General features: G+C 41.8%; 3 protein-coding genes across 3 annotated transcripts; 2 read left to right on the forward strand and 1 right to left on the reverse strand.

Annotated features, from left to right (window-relative positions):
* Nucleotides 1-1,153: 1,153 nt before the first annotated feature.
* LOC129593294 (UDP-GalNAc:beta-1,3-N-acetylgalactosaminyltransferase 1-like) lies at nucleotides 1,154-3,677 on the forward strand (the record flags this gene model as incomplete). Its single annotated transcript, XM_055489536.1, has 6 exons — nucleotides 1,154-1,281; nucleotides 1,340-1,545; nucleotides 2,341-2,474; nucleotides 2,589-2,696; nucleotides 2,948-3,266; nucleotides 3,604-3,677. Coding segments are annotated over exons 2-6 (714 nt in total), but the record flags the coding sequence as incomplete, so codon positions are not given.
* Nucleotides 3,678-5,457: 1,780 nt separating this feature from the next.
* Nucleotides 5,458-7,357, reverse strand: LOC129595789 (mucin-19-like). The gene is made up of 4 exons (XM_055492903.1): nucleotides 7,158-7,357; nucleotides 6,822-7,041; nucleotides 6,699-6,757; nucleotides 5,458-6,634 (listed from the first exon to the last, which is right to left on the reverse strand). The coding sequence occupies exons 1-4, from the start codon at nucleotides 7,209-7,211 to the stop codon at nucleotides 5,678-5,680; spliced, it is 1,290 nt and encodes a 429-aa protein (XP_055348878.1). The 5' UTR covers nucleotides 7,212-7,357; the 3' UTR covers nucleotides 5,458-5,677.
* Nucleotides 7,358-9,276: 1,919 nt separating this feature from the next.
* On the forward strand, nucleotides 9,277-16,303 carry LOC129593400 (atrial natriuretic peptide receptor 1-like). The gene is made up of 23 exons (XM_055489693.1): nucleotides 9,277-9,801; nucleotides 10,078-10,119; nucleotides 10,200-10,224; nucleotides 10,406-10,464; nucleotides 11,270-11,521; nucleotides 11,633-11,676; nucleotides 11,795-11,833; nucleotides 12,080-12,163; nucleotides 12,228-12,365; nucleotides 12,430-12,480; nucleotides 12,569-12,742; nucleotides 12,826-12,967; nucleotides 13,027-13,102; nucleotides 13,168-13,414; nucleotides 13,641-13,817; nucleotides 13,874-14,213; nucleotides 14,274-14,580; nucleotides 14,656-14,875; nucleotides 15,015-15,162; nucleotides 15,232-15,280; nucleotides 15,522-15,571; nucleotides 15,719-15,810; nucleotides 15,882-16,303. The coding sequence occupies exons 1-23, from the start codon at nucleotides 9,453-9,455 to the stop codon at nucleotides 15,930-15,932; spliced, it is 3,156 nt and encodes a 1,051-aa protein (XP_055345668.1). The 5' UTR covers nucleotides 9,277-9,452; the 3' UTR covers nucleotides 15,933-16,303.
* The last annotated feature ends 318 nt before the right edge of the window (nucleotides 16,304-16,621 follow it).

A 16,621-nucleotide genomic window follows, 5' to 3' on the forward strand; every position in this document is an offset into this window, starting at 1 on the left:
AATATGTAAAGTGCAAACGCTACAATATTCTACATCGGAATAGGGTATGAAATTAATCACTCCCCAACTGACTTTCGTGGACTGATCTAAAATAAGGTACGTAAATTACTATTAATATAGTATATTTTTCTTGTAAGGTATCTTTATGTATATACGATATACGACGTTTAAACTATACTGGGTTAAAGGGTTTATGTAAACCAATTTACGCTTCTATTCCAATTTTATGCTCAACTTGCTCTTGTGAAATTTGGGGAATTCTTAAAATTTATCAGGCTTTTAGGTGAATCGATAGCCTATAAAAATGATTATGATACTGTATTGGTCGCATAAACTTTGATTTATTTATGTTAAATACTGGTGCGATAACACTAAATTTTTGCGGTGTAAGGGTTACATAACTTACATAACTTCCAGTTCGAACTATTTAGAATTTGGCAACAGTTGGCCGCCCGCAAAGTATACAATTTAACGTTAATTAACACCCACTCATCTCGAAACGTTCAGAGTCAAGGTTTCGCTTACCCCGCGGCTGCCTTATAACTGGATGACAAGAAACTCAGGAATGATTTAATAGCTATGCGCCAACTGCTAAAGTAAACCATTAATCCAGAGTACAAATTCATTCCTATTAAATTGTTAGTATCCTTTGTATAACTGTGTATTACTTTACTGGATGCGCTATGAATAACAACTTACGTACCAGGAAATGGGTTCTAGATTAGGACCGGTCACCTTATACGTTTGCACCATATGCGCGATTTCTAGTCTAATTTTCATACTATCTATACGTTATAGACTCGGACCGCATCCGCTGCAACGGCTATTCCCGGCGGCAGACAACTGCCTGTTCAGTTCTGCATACGATAAAGTGGATCCTTTAAAACCAAAAGCTAGCCAACCGACTGGTTTAATATTCATCCATTTGCACAACTTCTCGCAGAAATCCTTGCATAGCGTTCGGGCGAAACTACTGCTTCTTAGTGCAGCGTGTGGCTATCGGTCGATCTTTGTTGCCGGCACTTCGCACTTACTAACTTCACAGCCTTCAGAATACCAGTATGGTGACGTTTTGCAAATTCTGAATACCAAGCATAATGAGATCAACGCCGAGATCCTTCTGCGTGAAGCGAAAAAATATGTAGCGCAGTCGTATGAACTGATTGAAATGGCCGTTTTTGTTGTGCCTAATGTGGATGCTGGTGATAGCTACAAGAACATTTGGCGAACAGCTTCAATGATAATCCTAAATTCGCGACGAGGTTAATTTTGAAACTACTGGTAATGATGCAAATATTTCGCCAGCTATCGTTACAGTGGTTTTTTTTTGAACGGCTAGCTTAGGATCGCCAGCGAGAAACAGCCTCGACCAGTTCGGGTGGTGTTTGGGAAACGCATCGCAGACGTACGAAGACCCTTTCAGCGAGCAGGATTTACTGACCATTACACAGCGTAACCGACCGGCGATGACCTCTGATCTCATTGTGCAAGCAACCGGCACAGAAGAGATTATGCCGCTCAAATATCTCCTTTTAGAACCACAAGGTAAAGCAGTGAAATCGGAAAACAGTAAAAATTCTAATAAAATTGCAAAGCTTGCATATAATTACTGTCATAATTGTGTGCAGAACAATTTCACATAACAGATAATGGTGTATTACAAAAATACGGCACCCCGGTTTTGAGGTGACCAGCAGATTTTATGAATTATTATTGTACGGCTGGTCGACAGACAAATGATGCAACAGCACACTAACGCTGCACCCAGATTTCATTGTTGCAGAAGGGCAGTCATTCAAATCATTGTTTTTCGGACAACAAAAACAAGCGAGACATGGTTTTATTGCTGTTTAAAGACAAACGCTCTTTTAAGCGTTCGCGGGTCGGGACCTGGGTATTACAGCCAAAGTCTGCCACTCGATTTTTTGAGCGAACCAAACAGTTACACTGCGAGGACAATATTGAAATATGCAAGCTGATTCGGTGCAAGAAATGTGTAAATTAATTTCAAGACAAGTTGCACTGCACTGGATGTTTCTTATAGCTAGTATCTTAAATTCAAGGTTTCAGCGTTCAGCGTTCTGAAACGTACTGTATTGTTACGTAATGCTCACTCATATTCGCCATGTGACAGCGACATGTGCACTGGTGCGTTGAAACCTGTATCGAATATACAATTCGATACATGTCATCCAGCATAACAAGTTTAAACCTAGGGCTTAATCATGCAATTTGTTACATATCTATTTTGGATGTACCAAGGGTGTTATTGTTAACCACAGTAGGATGATACTGTAACAGCAATATCTGCAATGTTGTGAAACTGCTTATATTTTTTAGATAGCATCATCAACAAACCAAATCTCCGACAAACGGTCAGGGAAACATCAAGTTGTTATCAGCAGAACAGCCGTCCTCCGTACTTGGTGGTCTTTACTCATTCGTCGCCCGCTAATTTTCAGTTGCGGCAAAAGGTCACAAGTTACAAAATTTGTATGATTTATAATGACTGCACTAGCTGCCGCTGCTTGATAACGCATTTCTGCGCCGCAGCGCTTTAGGTGTTGTAATGTTCTTTCTCAATTCAGGTTCGAGAAACTTGGTACAATCAGAAACAACGAGTTAGGAACCGCATAGTTAATTTTTTCATCTTGGGAATGCCATCTGGCAGCCAGGCAGCTGCAGTACAAAAACAGGTAATCGAAATCGGACTTTGGATTTTCCGAAAAAACGGCTTCCCGCAAAGTCATAAGTGGTTAATCAGGTGTTACAATATTATTATTTTTGTGGCCGCAAAACATGTATGTGGAAAAAGAAAGTTTCATTCCGTTATTTCATGTGTTAATTTAAATCTAATGCGGCTCATAAAGATACGATAGACAGTGTGTAGAATAATAGACGCACCAGCTTTAAATGGTGACCTTTAGCTAATCGTAAGACTGCGCAGATCGTGGCAGAAAGTCATCAGCACCGCGACATTGTTCAGTTCAACTTCGTGGATTCGTATCGCAACCTCACACTGAAGCATACAACAGCCCTGAAGTTCCTGTCCGAAGCCTGTCGCAACGTAACATACGCTTTTGCGATGAAAGCCGACGATGATATGGTGATAGATGTGGACACGATAGTTTTCTACATGAAGCAGCTAACGTTGAACCGGTCCGCACCGCCTTCTCGTTCACTGTACTGCACCCACATGGTTTACAAAGAAGTGGTGAAGCGCCAGAAGGACTTTAAATGGGCCATTACACCAGAAGAATACCCAGGTTAGATAACCGAATTATAACTGTTTCACGTATTCTCGTTGTACGTAGATCTTGTGCGTGCTCCATATTTTCCGCAGTTCAGACTGTCATAAGGCAGAATCCAGTAAGGATTTCATAACGTCTTCATCGTTCGGTGGTCGACTTTGTTGAAATTTATGTCATTATCTCTTTTTTGCTTTTTAAATTGTTGTACCCTGTGGCTGTCATCAACGAAACGAAACTTGCGTAATTCCTTAGTCACGTTCACACCGACTAATCTTTCGGTGGTCGACTTTGCTGAAATTTATGTCATTATTTGTTACGCAAATGCTGTTAAAGTTTACGCTGTTTTTATCAGGTCGGCACTATCCTCCTTACTGCTACGGCGGTACCTACCTGATGACACCGGATCTCATACCGGATTTATACAACCGAGGCATTACGAAAGCTACAGGCATAAAATCGACTGCGACGGTGTCAGGATAGTGGAGACGATGTACTGTGTTGCCCGTAGACTTACATTCAACTTTGAAATTCTAGAATTCCTTGTATCTTTGTTTCTAAGTCTCCAGGAACACCTCAAAAGAAAGAGAATAATTTGTTGTTTCTTCTGATACTAAGTTAGCGCGGATCCGCTGCAAATTAGATGCGATATGAGTGTTTTCATTTAACATGGAAGTCTATGGAAGAAGCCTGCACTTGTGGCTATGCTTGTGGTGCGGATTTACTGTGGACGGCTGCAGTCTTCCGACTAAGTTGCTGACTATCTGTCACTATCAGTATGTGAACACCTTCTGAAATACGAGTCCAGAAAGTTATGTTTTCACTTGACTTTGTTGCCTGGACTTTAATCATTACGAAAACGGCCATGGTTGCAGCTTGACCACTCTTTGAAGACACACCAGTACCTTGGCTCTTGGATCCACCATGTGCGAGACCAAACTGCTTTCAACTAACTTTTACCGCTAGAATTTTCGGGGATAGTGACGAAACATCATGTTTTTCAGTTTTAAACAAAAAAAACCATTTAGACACAAGGAAATTTCGTTCTGCTGGAACGCAAAGAGCGCACAAGCCTATGGAGTTCGCAAGATCGGTCTCCTCTACAGTGACGTCATCGTACAGGCTGCCAGTTCGATTTTATGCCTTAGAGCTTTCGTAATGCCACGATACAACTTGTCCGGGTATATCAGACCATTCTGGGTGGATGATGTTTACTTTACGGGATTTGTGGCTCGGAACCTGCCTAACATTCGCCATATGCAACTGCCCAGTCAGATTCCCATAATGACGAAGAAAGCCTCCTCCGTAGACATTCTGCGGAGCAAACGTTGGGTCATTCACACAGTGAATACGCCACAAGCTTTCGACCGGATATGGTCGGTGTTCCGAACTCGCTGGAATGCTACAGCCAAAGAGATATTCCTACTAGAAAACAACCTCACAGACTACAGTATTTTTGATATTGTGTAATCATTCCGATGCATGCTGTCAAAAAGTGATTGTGAACCCATACATTATGTCTGTTGACTTCTTACTTGCTCAAAGTATTTGCTGACCGACGAAATGTGGCGTAATGCGACTTCTACGAATAATAACAAGGATCATAACAATACAGTACCTCTAAGAAAGCTGCAAAACATTGAACCTTGATTTGGGTACAAAAATCCTATGGCCTCATTTTAGGGCGCATTTGATGTCAATAATTCATGCCCTGGTTTTAGAGCGTGTCATATAAAACCAAAAATGTATATCCACTCGCTACTCTTTGACGCCTCAAATTACGAACAACGGTCAAACAATGGTGTCAGCAAGTAAAAGGGCGAACAACAACAACAACGTTAACCTTTGGTCCTTTAGTGAGATCCCAGTGCTCGTTTGACCGTCACAATAGTTGCGCCCACTTCCAAATTAATTGAAGTACAATAACAGTTAAATTTGAATAATTTCCAAACTGATTTTGCTGTTTAATTTTTCTGTAATTAAATCTATCTCGCCGAATTATCCTATGATCTGCTGCATTCATGTGACTGTTAGTGATTGCTACGCAGTGAACTACACATATATGATTGTGAGAGCATGTATTTGTGCTGTCCAGTGTCCACTACTGAAAAAGGTAGTGACACTACTACTACCCACTGCAGGACTCTAAAGGTTATTGAGGTTTTTTCAAAGCGATTAGAATAGAATACGCACTGCGAGATCAAGTTGATCAACATCCATCAAGTTCATTTAATTGTTCGATTGCCTGGATAAAAATCAAAGGGTTGTCATAAAGGTACAAAGAACTACAAAGAACACAGAATAAGTTATTGAGCTGGCAAAAGTATGAAACACAAAAAATGACACAATACCAAAGCGTCTCACGCCAATAAAAACTTTACTTCCAAAGCATCCGCATTTATGGTGACTGGGCTAAGCTTGTTGATGTCTTATTCGGCAGCGGCTGTGGTCTCTTCCCCGTTTCCAGCCGCAGCGGCAGTTGTTTCTTCGGCAGCGGCAGTTGATTCTTCACCGCCAGCAGCGGCAGCTGTGGTTTCTTCAGCGGCAGCAGCAGACATGGTATCTTCACCTGAAGGTGCGGCCGTTGTTTCTTCACCTGAGGGTGCAGCTGTAGATTCTTCACCGGAAGGTGCTGCTGTGGTTTCTTCGCTAGAAGCTGCGACAGTCGTTTCCTCACCTGAAGGTGCAGCGGTGCTTTCCTCTCCGGCAGCAGTGGTAGTGTCGTCACTGAGTAAGGTGGTGGTTTCCTCAACATCAGTAGGTGCTTGAGGGGTAGTGTCTTCTCCACCCGTAGCGGCAGATGTCGCATTGTCACCACCAGCAGCCGCTGTAGTGTCCTCAGCAGCTGCAGAGCTAGTTTCGTCGGACGTCGGAGCGGCTGTCGTCTCTTCCGCTGGCGCCGCGGAGGTATCTTGGCCTTCACCTGGAGCGGCGGATGTACTCTCTTCACCAACCGCGCCGGAGGTTGTTTCTTGTGGCTCACCCGGGGTGGTCTCTTCACCATTCACGGCAGCGGCAGTTGTCGGTGTAGCGGTAGTGGCTTTGCCTGCCTTAGTGGTTGCTCCTTTGGCGGGAGCCGATTTCGCCGTAGTCGACGGCTCGTTAGGGATCAAAATGCGCCCACCGATAGACGGCTTCGCTGTGGACGCTTTGCCTGGTTTCGCTGTAGTCGCTTTGCCTGCTGGCTTGGCTGGCGCTGGTCTGCTGCTTGGTTTCGAGGCGTTACTAACGGCACCCAAATCCTGAGCAATGTCGTCTTGGTTGTCCAACAGCGGGACATCTGCGCCCTGGTACAAGCGGCTGTTGGCATAGTCATACCATTTCTGCGCTTGGCTGCAGTCAACATTGTAGAACCAATCGCACACCAGAGTGATCTGGTTGAAGATCTGAATGAAAACAAGAAAATATTGGCGGGTTCTGTATGGTGACCTTTATAGCTTGTTTACGTACAGTCATGTTGGGGCAGAGGTAAGCAGTTTGGTTTCCGTTGATGTCGCATCGACGAATAACTATAAGATAAATTTTATTTCACGATGACCTTTTATCGGCAGTCGGCATAAAGTGACAAATTACCTTGACACTTCGAGTCGACATCGGCATAAAATCCAGGCTGCTTCTGCGCGGAACAGTCGAAATTTCCCGCTGGGATTTCGCTCAGATTGGGATAGTCTTCGCCAGATTTGGCATTAAGGTACAGCTGCCGCATATCATCCATGGAGAGCTTGTCTTTACCTCGAATCTGCGCAAGCGCATCCCAGACTTTTGGCGTCTGCTCGCCCGCAGCGCGCTTCACCTAGTAGGACATTAATTTGCAAACCAAAATTCAGCTTGTTTTACGTTACTCAATATAATCGTCATTTTAGAAAATTTTTTAGCATCCTGAAAACAAAAACAGGAGAAATCTCTTACAGGGAGAGCAAAGGCAGAGCCGATGCAGATCATGAGTACCACTGTGATCATCATTCTACTGATACGCAGGAAAACCACGTGTAAACAAGTATTTAATCGAAGTGCGATTAAAAGCAAAGATTGTACACACTTGCACAGACGCCTTGCTGAATGGACAAAAACGCAGGTTATATTGGAAAAAAATCAGGTGTGGATTTATAACCGTCTCAAGGTGAGCGGAAATATGTACAACGATCGCTCGTTAACCGCTGCGTTATATGGTAGTCAGCGGACGCGACTGACATGCCTTTTTGAAGTGCAAGAAACGTGCCGCAAACACCTTTTGTTTCACACTATTCAAAGTGGTATAATTTGATCTGGTTAAGAAAATTTGTTACGTGTTTTTTTTTAATCCATTGACAATGAAATAAATCACTACTTTACCGATCCTTTCTTTTTGATTGTGCAATCGCCGCACTGCCATGATCACATGTGCAGGTTTAATTAAGATATTATACAAGGCATGCAAACGATAAAACTTTCTGAATGAAACAACGTACACACATAATCTTTGATTGCCAGTCAATTAAAAGCCGGTGTTGTTCTACATAGTCTGTTAAGCAACCAATAATTACGCTCCGGTGCATATCTGACATTACTGCATGTGGCAATCATGGATAATTATTGCTTGCACAATAATTTTGCGCTGGAAAATATTGTCCGATCGTATCGGACAATTTGCTGCAGGACACTGAAGAGCGCTGGTAGCGCGTGTTTACACGTAATATCAATCATCATTATTTTCTCAACCGCAAAATTTACGACTGATTTACAGAAAACACTGCGGTTTTTTTGTTTCACACACTACTTAATTATTGTCCTTTGATATCAAATCCGTAGTGAAAGCACTCAAGGAGTATCACGCAATGTTGTGTAGTAGTAACACAACTTGAGTGAGTTGCACAACTTAATTATTTGATTGCCTAAAGGTCGCAATTAGCGGTTGTAAGGTCTAACACTATGGCGGTCTAATATAATTATTGGGGTTAAAAATTTCCGATAGGCAAAAATTAGCTGCAGCATCATGCTGCATTTGTTTAACAATTTATGCAATCACTTTTCTACTCTTGCCAGCCATTAGAATCAAAGAAATAACTACTGGCTGTTTTATAACACATCCGACTGTCGTACTGAAAAACTTCTAAAATGCACGAAGGCCAACATAAAATTATGGAAGTCGCTGCCAGTAAAAAAATTAACGAATGTATATGTTTAAATTAAATAGGCAGATACAGCAGAATGCATAAAATGCATTTGTGGTAAAATACAGCAGGTGTAAACTAGTTTGCCGCGCTCTGCGCTCTGGCTAGTTTAATTAAATTGCATTATTTACGTCGCATCGCTAAAATGCAGTTTATACACTGACCTTAGTGTTTGACCTAACAATAAGTTGATGTGAACAACCCATTAAAAAAAGTACGTACACACTGTATCAGGAAGGCGCAGTTACGCATATACAGTACAATACAGGTAGATTTGGACTGATATGATGCATTAGGGGTGGAAAAATTAGCATTATTGCGTCCTTAAAAAAGTATTTCGTGGTAATAGTTTTTACAGGCTGGTTCAAGAGTGTTACGTGATGTGCATGAACGGGATGTACTCGTATGCGCTTACGCTAACAGCTGTGAAACCCTTGACCTCAGCAGAGCGTCGATCCATCCACACGCGAAGTTCACTGAAGTCTGGGAAACAATTATTACGAGTACTATTAAATATTATCGAAACGCAATTCATTAGGGCTACAATGTAAAATTCTACAATGTGGAAATCTTGCCGGAGAAATAACGCAGCGCTAGTCAACACGCACTCACTATCGGTACAACAGATACATGTAAATAGTTAAAGGGCGCCGTTAATATTGATCTGGTAAGCCTCGAAACTTGCCTACACCGGCACTGTTTGAAAAATATTATATTTTTCCTGGCATGAGTGAGTCCCGATGGAATCAAAGAATTGATTAATATGTTAGCTAGTGTTTTCCGTTCGCATGAGTTGTGTGACATGTGCAACGTTATTCCTCTTTCAGCAGAATACTTACGGGAGTTGTTTTTGCATTGAACGCATGAAGACATACCACAGCATGCCTTAGTAGAGTACATATCACACCCTCTTGAATTTGCTGCGTTATCAATGATAATAAGCATTTTTCCCAACGCGGAAAATTTGGAAACCGCAGGAATTATCAAGCTAATTTACTGAAAAATACGAGCAGCATTGCAATGCTGATATCTAAAGCATTGGTTGCATATTACGATGATTATATCTATGCATATTTTCACCGTATGTACTGTTTTTTTTACTAGCAAAATTCGACCTTGTCAAGCAGTCATTAAGAATGTGACACTGGTGTCAGTTCACGTGGGCGCCAATCCGATCTATGGTTATTATTTGGCTCGACCGATGTATGAGGTTGCCGTGCGGCATATCCGGCGGAAATATCCACTGTCCCTGGGCAATTTACAGTATTATTCCGTTTATCAATCTGGTTATGATGTTTGCGCCGACGGAGGTGACCATGTGGCGGAGACGTTTATCAAGTATTACTACCAGCATCCGGAGATTTTTGAATCTGATAGCGTTTATCCCGTTCTTGCCAGTCCAGGTACACAATCTTATAATTAAATTAATTATTATCTTATCGTGATGCTCCTTTAAGTTGACTTAATGTTATTATTATCACGATGCAGCTTGTGTAATATTGGTGATGGTGGCAGAATACATACATTCAGTCGTTTGTATTAGAAGAAATAAGATTCCAGATTTGCTTATCTAAGAATTTTAATGTCACTGCTCTATAGGAAGATTATTATTCATTGTATGTACAAGTACGAGTACTTCTAGTGTTAGTACTTATTAATTAATATACGTTATCTTTTAGAATGCTCGTCGCAAGCCATACAGCTCGCTGACCTTGCCCGCGGTAATCGAAAATTCTTCCAGCATCTTTCAAGAAGAACGCTATAAAAAATTAGGAAAGATATAAGCTTTTTGACTTTGTAGAGTATGATTTGCCATATTTCACCAGGTAAGCTCGAAAGCGTATTAAGATATTGCGCGGCTGTTCGATTACGTTACTGTATGTATGATAAGCCACTGCAGGAACTCTAATTTTGCTGATCGCTAGAGGCTAGCCAAAACACGCAACAGTCTGCCGGGATTGATTGTTAAACCCCCTGATAATTGCAACATTTGTTCTATTTTTTCAGCGTTGCCGGAGACCTTCGCTTGGCAAATAAAGCCCGATATTCCACAAATGCGGCTACAGGTACTAACACATAAAAGTAGGGCTAATTTGAGGATTTTACGTAGTTGGGGTTGTTCCTGAATTTCTTGGTTCGTCTTTACCGCACAACTGAGGCACCAGAATATTTTTGTTTCGTGGACCTCTGGCCGTTGTGCGTTCGTTTAATTTTTGTTACGACATACGGTAGTTACTCAAACGCATGCGCTTTGTTCTGTGATGCACGACAGCAGCGAAACGTAAGATGTAAAAGAACACCGAAACACTTTCTCGGCGGTGGATGTGCTATGCTGTAATCCTGCAGCTGGTAATTAGCGGTCACCATCCGAGACTCTACAGAATAATACGTCGCTAGTATTAAAAAAGTTTCTCTATTGATTTTCAACTAGCTAATGACAATCATGGTTTACCGATTTCCAATGTAGCTGTACCGGTAGTACATAACTCTAAGTCAAATACGATAAGAGTTAGTCAAAAACTTACGAAACAGATGACGTTTGCGTTTCTCAGCTGTTTGTTAATATTACTCGATAATAAGTCGATATACAAATTTTGATTACGCACAGGGCACATCCATCGTATTGGTTTTATACAACGAGGACTCTGCCATTAGAAAAATAACTCCGGTCAATTTTCCGTGCCGCAAGCGGGTATTGCGCATGCTAACCAATGTGATCGAGAAAGTGAATGACTCAACACTCAGATACAGTTGTTTTGGCTAAACCGATATCTGTTTTACTTTACTAACAAGGACGTTCCACTTAAGTTCGATTTTATTTTGCCAATATCTTACACGGGTGTGGCTGACGGGATGCTTTACGCTTTGCAGCTTCCCTTGCGGGACCTGATGTCGGCGACGCGGTGGCTGCTCTCCTCAAGCGTTACTCTTGGCGAACGGTTACTCTGATCTGTGATACGCTGTCTCGGCATGTTGGCCTTTCCAATTTCTTTGTGATTCAATGCGGGGATGCCAGGAGACTGATGGCGCGGGAAAAGTATCCCGGATATTTTCGAGAAATTGATTCCTCCATAGGTCAAGATTATGTTGAACTGTTGCAAAGTTTCAAAGGTCGAAGCCGAGGTACGCTTTTTGAAGCATAATCATAATAATAACAGCGATGGTGAAAGTAGTCGTCATAAAATCAAGAAAGCCGGACTTTAATAATCCGTAGAGATAGTAATGTTTTTGCAGTATTCCTCTTCCTGACCATGCCGGTGTACGTCAGACGCTTGATGGTAAGTGTCACAAATAATTCGCGCATAGAGTTTCCGGTTCACGTGATTTAAATACAATATTTTATGGTTCAAGAGGCATTACTACCTTATAATAATTCTACAATAACTTCTGCAACAGATCACTGCAAACGCACTAAACATGACCACTGGGGACTATGTAAGTGCTCATTATTCGAAAAGCGCCTAATACTGCGCCTTGTTTAATTTTCGCAAATATCACGCGATATATATATCTGGTGCACTTTTTAAACTTAACGATACGAGCACAGAGAAATCAAATGCCTTGAGTTGAGCTTGGTTCCGGCGTTAAGGCTTTGCTGTAGAAATGTATTTGAATATGCATTCCACCGCTTCTAATTATTTAAAATTCTTTGTCTCTAACTATGGTATTCTGTGTTCGAAGGTGTTTATCACTCTTCAGCCAACAGAACGTCCAGGCATAGTCGCCGTTGATTGGAATCAGAAAGATGATCAGAAGAATAATTCTGTACGTTCTGTTGAGGTCGGATATGAAAAGGCTTCTGTAATGCTTGGTATTGTCGCCATGGCAGGTAGCCTTCCAAGCGTACCAAAGCCTAATTGTACTGAGTGGACAGAACCCGAACTGGACAGAAATTACACCCTTAACCGATGAGTTAATCAGTGAAACAAAAAGCCTGTTCAACATTACTATGGTCCCTGGAAACGAGGTTTCGATGACATTCTTTATACAGCTCCACAACGGTATACGAAAATGTCAATTGCGAATTGCAGAGGAATGAGCAAATCACATCTGTCTATGAGTCCACTATGCTCTTTGCTCAAGTAAGATTTTTTTTATCGTCATTTTGCTTTACCAATTTAATTACCAATGCAGCTGGAGTTGTTATACTGAGCGAATTTGTTTACACAGATATTTAACGAATCATATCCAGCAGTTTTTACTATGCCGAAATCTGCCTTTATCAGAACATACTTCAATCGGGAATTCAATTACGCTGGACGAACCTACGACACTGACGGAAACGGTGGAATGGTTAACTTTATTCTCATCAGCCGGTTAAATGTTAATACGACGAACATGGAAGTAAGAGCAGAAATCAAGAAATTCTAATTTCCACGTTTGTCAGGGCACTTGATCAGGGCAGAGAGAATCGGTGACCTTTCCAGGTAGCCATGATTTATAATGCCACTTCCAAAAGCTTAGTTGGTGTTGTACCGGAATTATGGCACTGGTTGGATCGCGATGCTCCGCCCCCGGATAAACCGCGGTGTGGTTTTCTGGAAAACGAATGCGACGACAGCGACCCAGGTACGAAAATCTGCGGCACACCACAACACCGTGTTAAACATGGCTTTTGTACTAAGCAGACTTCAAAGCCAAAATCGGCGGGGCAGCAGCAGGTGCATGTGCACTTCTCATAATCCTTTCCAGTTTCGCTTACTGGTACAAAAAGTTTTTGTCACCATTTACTTGCGCACTTTTCGTGCTGATCAAAGCTAAATTTGCAGTTGGACGAAACGGCGGCAAGCGTTATATGATCCGTGGTGGATTTTAGAGGCGGAAAGACTTGACTGGGATGCCGACGTCTCTAAATTGCATGCTAATAATACGCAGAAAATCGTCGAATTACAGCTGGGGATTGTGGCAAAGTATAACGCTAGAAATGTCTATGCTTTGAAAGTCTCCAACAATGAGGCGGCAGATTTAATTAAGTATGTTGCGAAAAGAAAAGAGCTTCTGACAACTCTGTACCAGGTAGGAATATAGCGTTTTTAAAGGAGTTGCACATTTTCCTCGAAATTAACTTTCTCGCGAGCGTTTGCGTATTAAGGTTATATTGCTAAAAACTATGAATCAAAGTTCCATATTAGACAAATCTAGATTCATACGTAGTTTAGTCTACAAATTGAAAGCGCAGAGAAACTATTCCGAAACTTTATTATAAGGCAGTGGTGTGTACGTATGTAACCTTTATTTTCAGCTCCGTAGTCTACACCGAAATAACATAGCCCGCTTCGGGGGAATTGTTCAGAACAAATCAGATTACTTTCTTATTTCGGAATATGGATCGAAAGGCACACTTCGACAGCTGATCGAGAAACAACATATGCCGATTGATAAGGACTTACGGTTGTCGTTGTTGTGGGACATTGTAGAAGTAAGCAGTGAAGGATTCCAACACCATTACTGGTTAACAGTATTCATTTGTTCTAGGGCTTGGAATATATCCATCAGAGCTCCGCCGGACTACACGGAAACCTAAGCAGTCTATGCTGTATTCTGGATTCACGATATGGATTAAAATTAGCCCAAGCTAAATACTACAAGATCCTGGATCTGCTGCAGGTGGCGGAGAATTCGGATTTGGAGGCAGTGAATTTCATGTGGAAATCTCCAGAATTGTTACTATATCGAGGGCTCACATCAGCCAACGACAGATTCTACACTGTAACAAAAGCGGGCGACATGTACTCCTTAGGAATTATATTTTACGAAGTGTACACCAGATCGCTGCCATATAGCGCTACTTTAAATTCAATCGAGTCCATCCAAGGTAAACAAATTATGTCGTATTACGAAGGCCGGATTTGCAAAATTCGTCCGATGTTTATAGATGCCGTGGCAAAAATGATAACAAAGGGCGGACCTTCGATATTCGCGGTGTCGGATAAGGTCATACCGGAACAACTGCAAATGCTGCTGCGATCCTGTCTGGATTTTCCTGCCAAACGGCCAACGATCCAAGCGTTCAGTAAAGCCTTCCGCGCAATGCAGCACAGGCCCTCGGCATATCTAATGCAGGTTGTAAGGAAATTGGAAAAGCACGCCGAAGATCTGGAGCAAATCGTAGTGGAGCGGAGCCGCGAGCTGGAATCGGAAATGCATAAGGCCGATTCGTTACTTCGGGAAATGCTCCCCGCGTACGATTACTAACCACAGATGTTATTGTACTGCTTGAAACATACCACATGGTTTGTTCACCTTCTCTTTCGTAGATCGATTGTAAGGCGCCTTCGGAACAAGGAAGCAATTGCTCCAGAAATGTTCGAAAGTGCCACCATAATGTTCAGTGATATACCCGTCTTCCAAAAATCCGTCTCGGAAAAATCTCCGCTAACAATAATTACTTTTCTCAATATGGTATACTCGCAGTTTGATCAGATTATCGAGGCCTTTGACGTTTATAAAGTGGAAACCATCAGCGATTCCTACGTGGTAAGCTGCAATTTTCACCACAATCCAGCAGATTAAAAAATTTGAAATTGTGGCACATATACTGTTTTTACTAGCAAAAAGATTCTTTACGTTTGTGTGCATGTCAAAAATGTCGTTACTCTAAGCAACTGTGTGGCAGATTGCCAGTGGCCTTCCCATACCCAACGGCATGCAACATGGATACGAAACCTGCAAACTTGCTGTTGCTCTGGTGAAAGCTTCGAGCCGGTTACCAGACGTGGGATTCACCGAAAAGACTGTGCAGTTAAGAATCGGCATCAATACAGGTCTGTCATATAATAATGACTTTTAGCAGCCCTCTGTAAGGTAGCAATAAAATAAAGGTTTGGTTGCAGGACCTGTGGTTGCAGCTGTGATTGGGACGCGAATGCCACGATACTGTTTGTACGTAACTATAATGGGCTTCGTAAAAATGGTTACGCATACCATTCATATGCATAGCGGTATCGGCGATATCGGTGCAACCATATTTTTGAAGTCCACTGTATTTAACTTGCTTACGGTTGAATATAACTCTCACCATCTTTTTTTCGCTGCATCAAACGTTTTAAACAGTTTGCTTGCTTCTCGCAAGCCCACCGTGAAACAGTCTGGGATGTAATTGGTTTTGTGATATACACGGCAGGTTCGGTGATACAATGAATACCGCAAGCCGAATGGAAAGTAACGGAGCAGGTAACCATGAAGGACGACAACCAAAACACTTCTTCAAAAATTCTTAGAGACTTTAGCATAGGCGCATACGTATGGTTTTCACTGCACTAATTTTTATTACAATATTCTGTACATGTACGTTTATCTCAATACTGTTGCTTTATACAGAAGGAAGAATCCAGATTAGTATAGGAACAAGAACGGTGATCGGTAACTCAAACAGTTTTCTTATCGAGGCTCGGGAACCAATCAACATCAAGGTCCGTACCCTGCAGATTTTCGGCGCGATAGTATGATTCACATGACGGGCTCTTGCGGTGTCTCTCTTTAGGGAAAAGGTTTAATGCACACCTTTTGGGTGACGCAAAAAACCTTCGACTAAATATTCGCAGTGCGGAAAGCGGAGCGGAGTCCAGTCGCGAAATGGCCCAGGATGGCGAGATTACTTAACTCCCGTCGCACAGGCTAAGAAAAAGCCAGTGTTCTAAGCAGACAGATCTAAATGCATTCCAGGATGTGTGTTTTTATATAGATATATCACAGTGGCACAGCTACCTTGTAAACTGTTTTTTTACCAATAACAGCAAGCTATTAGAGTTCTGTGTGTGAATGATCAATGGTTAAAGGATAATTCTAACAGTTCCAACAATTCTCTTTCGATGGATTTCATCTACAGTAGAGTCTGTGTCACTGTGTGCAACTTTTCCAAGACAGGACATTTGTTTGCTTTTACTGTAGTCAGTATTGCGTCGAACCGGTTTGCCGTGTCTCACTTACGATTAATAGAGGTCAGACAGGTGATGTAAAGTACATACAAACAAACTGCAGACTTCAGTTATCACCATGCTCATCCCGAAATCAATTATCTATATAGCACCGTTGACAGTATGTTAACTGAATCATAAACGCAGGGCCTCCTAAAACATTAACAAATACAGCAGATACAATAATTGTTAGGTCAAATTCGTTGCGCAACACCGTATATCATAGTTTCATTTCAATTTTACACTGTTTAATGTTTATAATATAAAGCTGTATAACCTTGATATGAGCATATGAAGCGCTACGTGT

Source organism: Paramacrobiotus metropolitanus, unplaced genomic scaffold, assembly GCF_019649055.1.
Source record: "Paramacrobiotus metropolitanus isolate TYO unplaced genomic scaffold, Prichtersi_v1.0 Parri_scaffold0000003, whole genome shotgun sequence".
NCBI lineage: Eukaryota > Metazoa > Tardigrada > Eutardigrada > Parachela > Macrobiotidae > Paramacrobiotus > Paramacrobiotus metropolitanus.

What these genes read in the sequence shown, in the direction of transcription:
- LOC129595789 (XM_055492903.1), bottom strand. Translation starts at nt 7,211, where the DNA reads ATGATGATCACAGTGGTACTCATGATCTGCATCGGCTCTGCCTTTGCT. An exon ending in GCTCTGCCTTTGCTCTCCCT is followed by an intron (nt 7,042 to 7,157) that starts GTAAGAGATTTC and finishes ATGTCCTACTAG; the next exon opens with GTGAAGCGCGCTGCGGGCGA. An exon ending in TGTCGACTCGAAGTGTCAAG is followed by an intron (nt 6,758 to 6,821) that starts GTAATTTGTCAC and finishes TTTATCTTATAG; the next exon opens with TTATTCGTCGATGCGACATC.
- LOC129593400 (XM_055489693.1), top strand. Translation starts at nt 9,453, where the DNA reads ATGATTATATCTATGCATATTTTCACCGTATGTACTGTTTTTTTTACT. An exon ending in CTTTCCAGTTTCGCTTACTG is followed by an intron (nt 13,103 to 13,167) that starts GTACAAAAAGTT and finishes CTAAATTTGCAG; the next exon opens with TTGGACGAAACGGCGGCAAG. An exon ending in TTCTGACAACTCTGTACCAG is followed by an intron (nt 13,415 to 13,640) that starts GTAGGAATATAG and finishes CTTTATTTTCAG; the next exon opens with CTCCGTAGTCTACACCGAAA.